This window comes from Octopus bimaculoides, chromosome 12, assembly GCF_001194135.2.
Source record: "Octopus bimaculoides isolate UCB-OBI-ISO-001 chromosome 12, ASM119413v2, whole genome shotgun sequence".
Lineage (NCBI taxonomy): Eukaryota > Metazoa > Mollusca > Cephalopoda > Octopoda > Octopodidae > Octopus > Octopus bimaculoides.
In genome coordinates, this window is record NC_068992.1 from 55,391,443 (window position 1) to 55,392,969 (window position 1,527).

General features: G+C 37.9%; 1 protein-coding gene across 1 annotated transcript in view; it reads right to left on the reverse strand.

Annotated features, from left to right (window-relative positions):
• The window catches only part of LOC106870137 (neuropeptide receptor 15), a 183,315-nt gene extending 181,839 nt beyond the window's left edge, over positions 1–1,476 (reverse strand). Inside the window, exon 1 of the mRNA XM_014916128.2 lies at positions 815–1,476. Coding sequence (XP_014771614.1) covers positions 815–1,185 — 371 coding nt within the window. The 5' untranslated portion in view covers positions 1,186–1,476. The remainder of the gene's footprint in view (positions 1–814) is intronic.
• Between the last annotated feature and the right edge of the window lie 51 nt (positions 1,477–1,527).

The window sequence follows — 1,527 nt, forward strand, 5'->3', positions numbered from 1 at the left end:
ATATATATATATATATATATATATATATATATATATATATATATATATAATATGTATGTATTTATGTGTATGTATGCGTTTGTACGTGCATATTAATACACGCATACATCTGTGTGTATGTATATATATATATATGCATGTGTGTTATGTATATATATATGTATGTATGTATGCATGTATTAATATGCACGCACTGAGACAGACACACGCACACACATACACATATATAGAGAGAGAAAGAAAGGGAGAGAGAGAAACAGAAAGAAGGAGAGAGTGCACGATATAGATCTAGATATACACATACTTGTATCACATATTACACACACACACACACACACAACACACATGTATACATATATACATATATATATATATATGTGTGTGTGTGTGTGTGTGTGTGTGTGTGTGTGTGTGTGTGTGTTCGAGTGTGTGTGCATACATACATACACAGTGGAACAAGCTAATTGGGGAAAAGTGACAAAAAGTTTCATTAAACAAACATGAAAACGCATCAATTCAAAACACAATCATCACCATCATCATCATCATCAACCTTGTTAATATCATTAGTACCAGTCTTCCCCTGCCTCACTCACTGTTTTTCCCCCCAGAAACAACTATAACAACAACAAAAACATCACAAATATTAAAACTGTTCACTATAAACGTTATCGCTTCACTCATCGTCATTACTCTCATCAGCATCCCCTTCATCATTATCATCATCGTTTTCCTTATCACCCCCCTTCATTATAATCGTAATCATTAACAACAACAGCAACAACAACAACAACGGTAGCGAGTATGTACTTACCTTTCCACGCAGACGGCTACCAACGTCATTACCGATGCGTATAGAGATACGACCAGGAGGTATCTTATGGCTTTGCACAAGGCCAGGCTCAAGAGCCACCCTCTATTGAGGACGAACTGCACCAAGTCAGGTATTCCAACCAGAAGCAAGATTAGATCTGCCACCGCCAGGTTCATAATAAACATATTAGTGACGGAAGTCCTCATTTTCCGGTCCGAGACCACGACGAATATCACGAGCCCATTGCCCACAATGCCGACCATTTCAATGAAAAAGAAAAATCCCGATAGGAAAATGACAGTCTGTTGCGAAGATGGTCCGACAGGAGTTTCGTTGAAGAACAGAGGAGTAGCGCTTGTGTTGTTCTCCATGTCACCTTCTTAACAATGGGATAGAACACACTCACTGTTTGTCAGAACACGTTGAGAGGACGACACGGAAACATGTGTAGACGTTGCACAGCGACACACGAGGAAATAACACGACAATACACGCAGACAAACTTAAATTCAAACATGAACACACGAACACATTACATATATACGTAGCCTTTTCACACTTACTTTCCTATTTTTTTTTTTTTGTTTGTTTTTACCGGTATCCCTACTACTGCTATTTTTGTTGTTATGGTTTTACAAATTATTACGTTGTTGTTGTTGTTGTTGGTGGTGGTGGTGGTGGTGGTGGCGGTGGTGTTATTTATTATTGTTTTA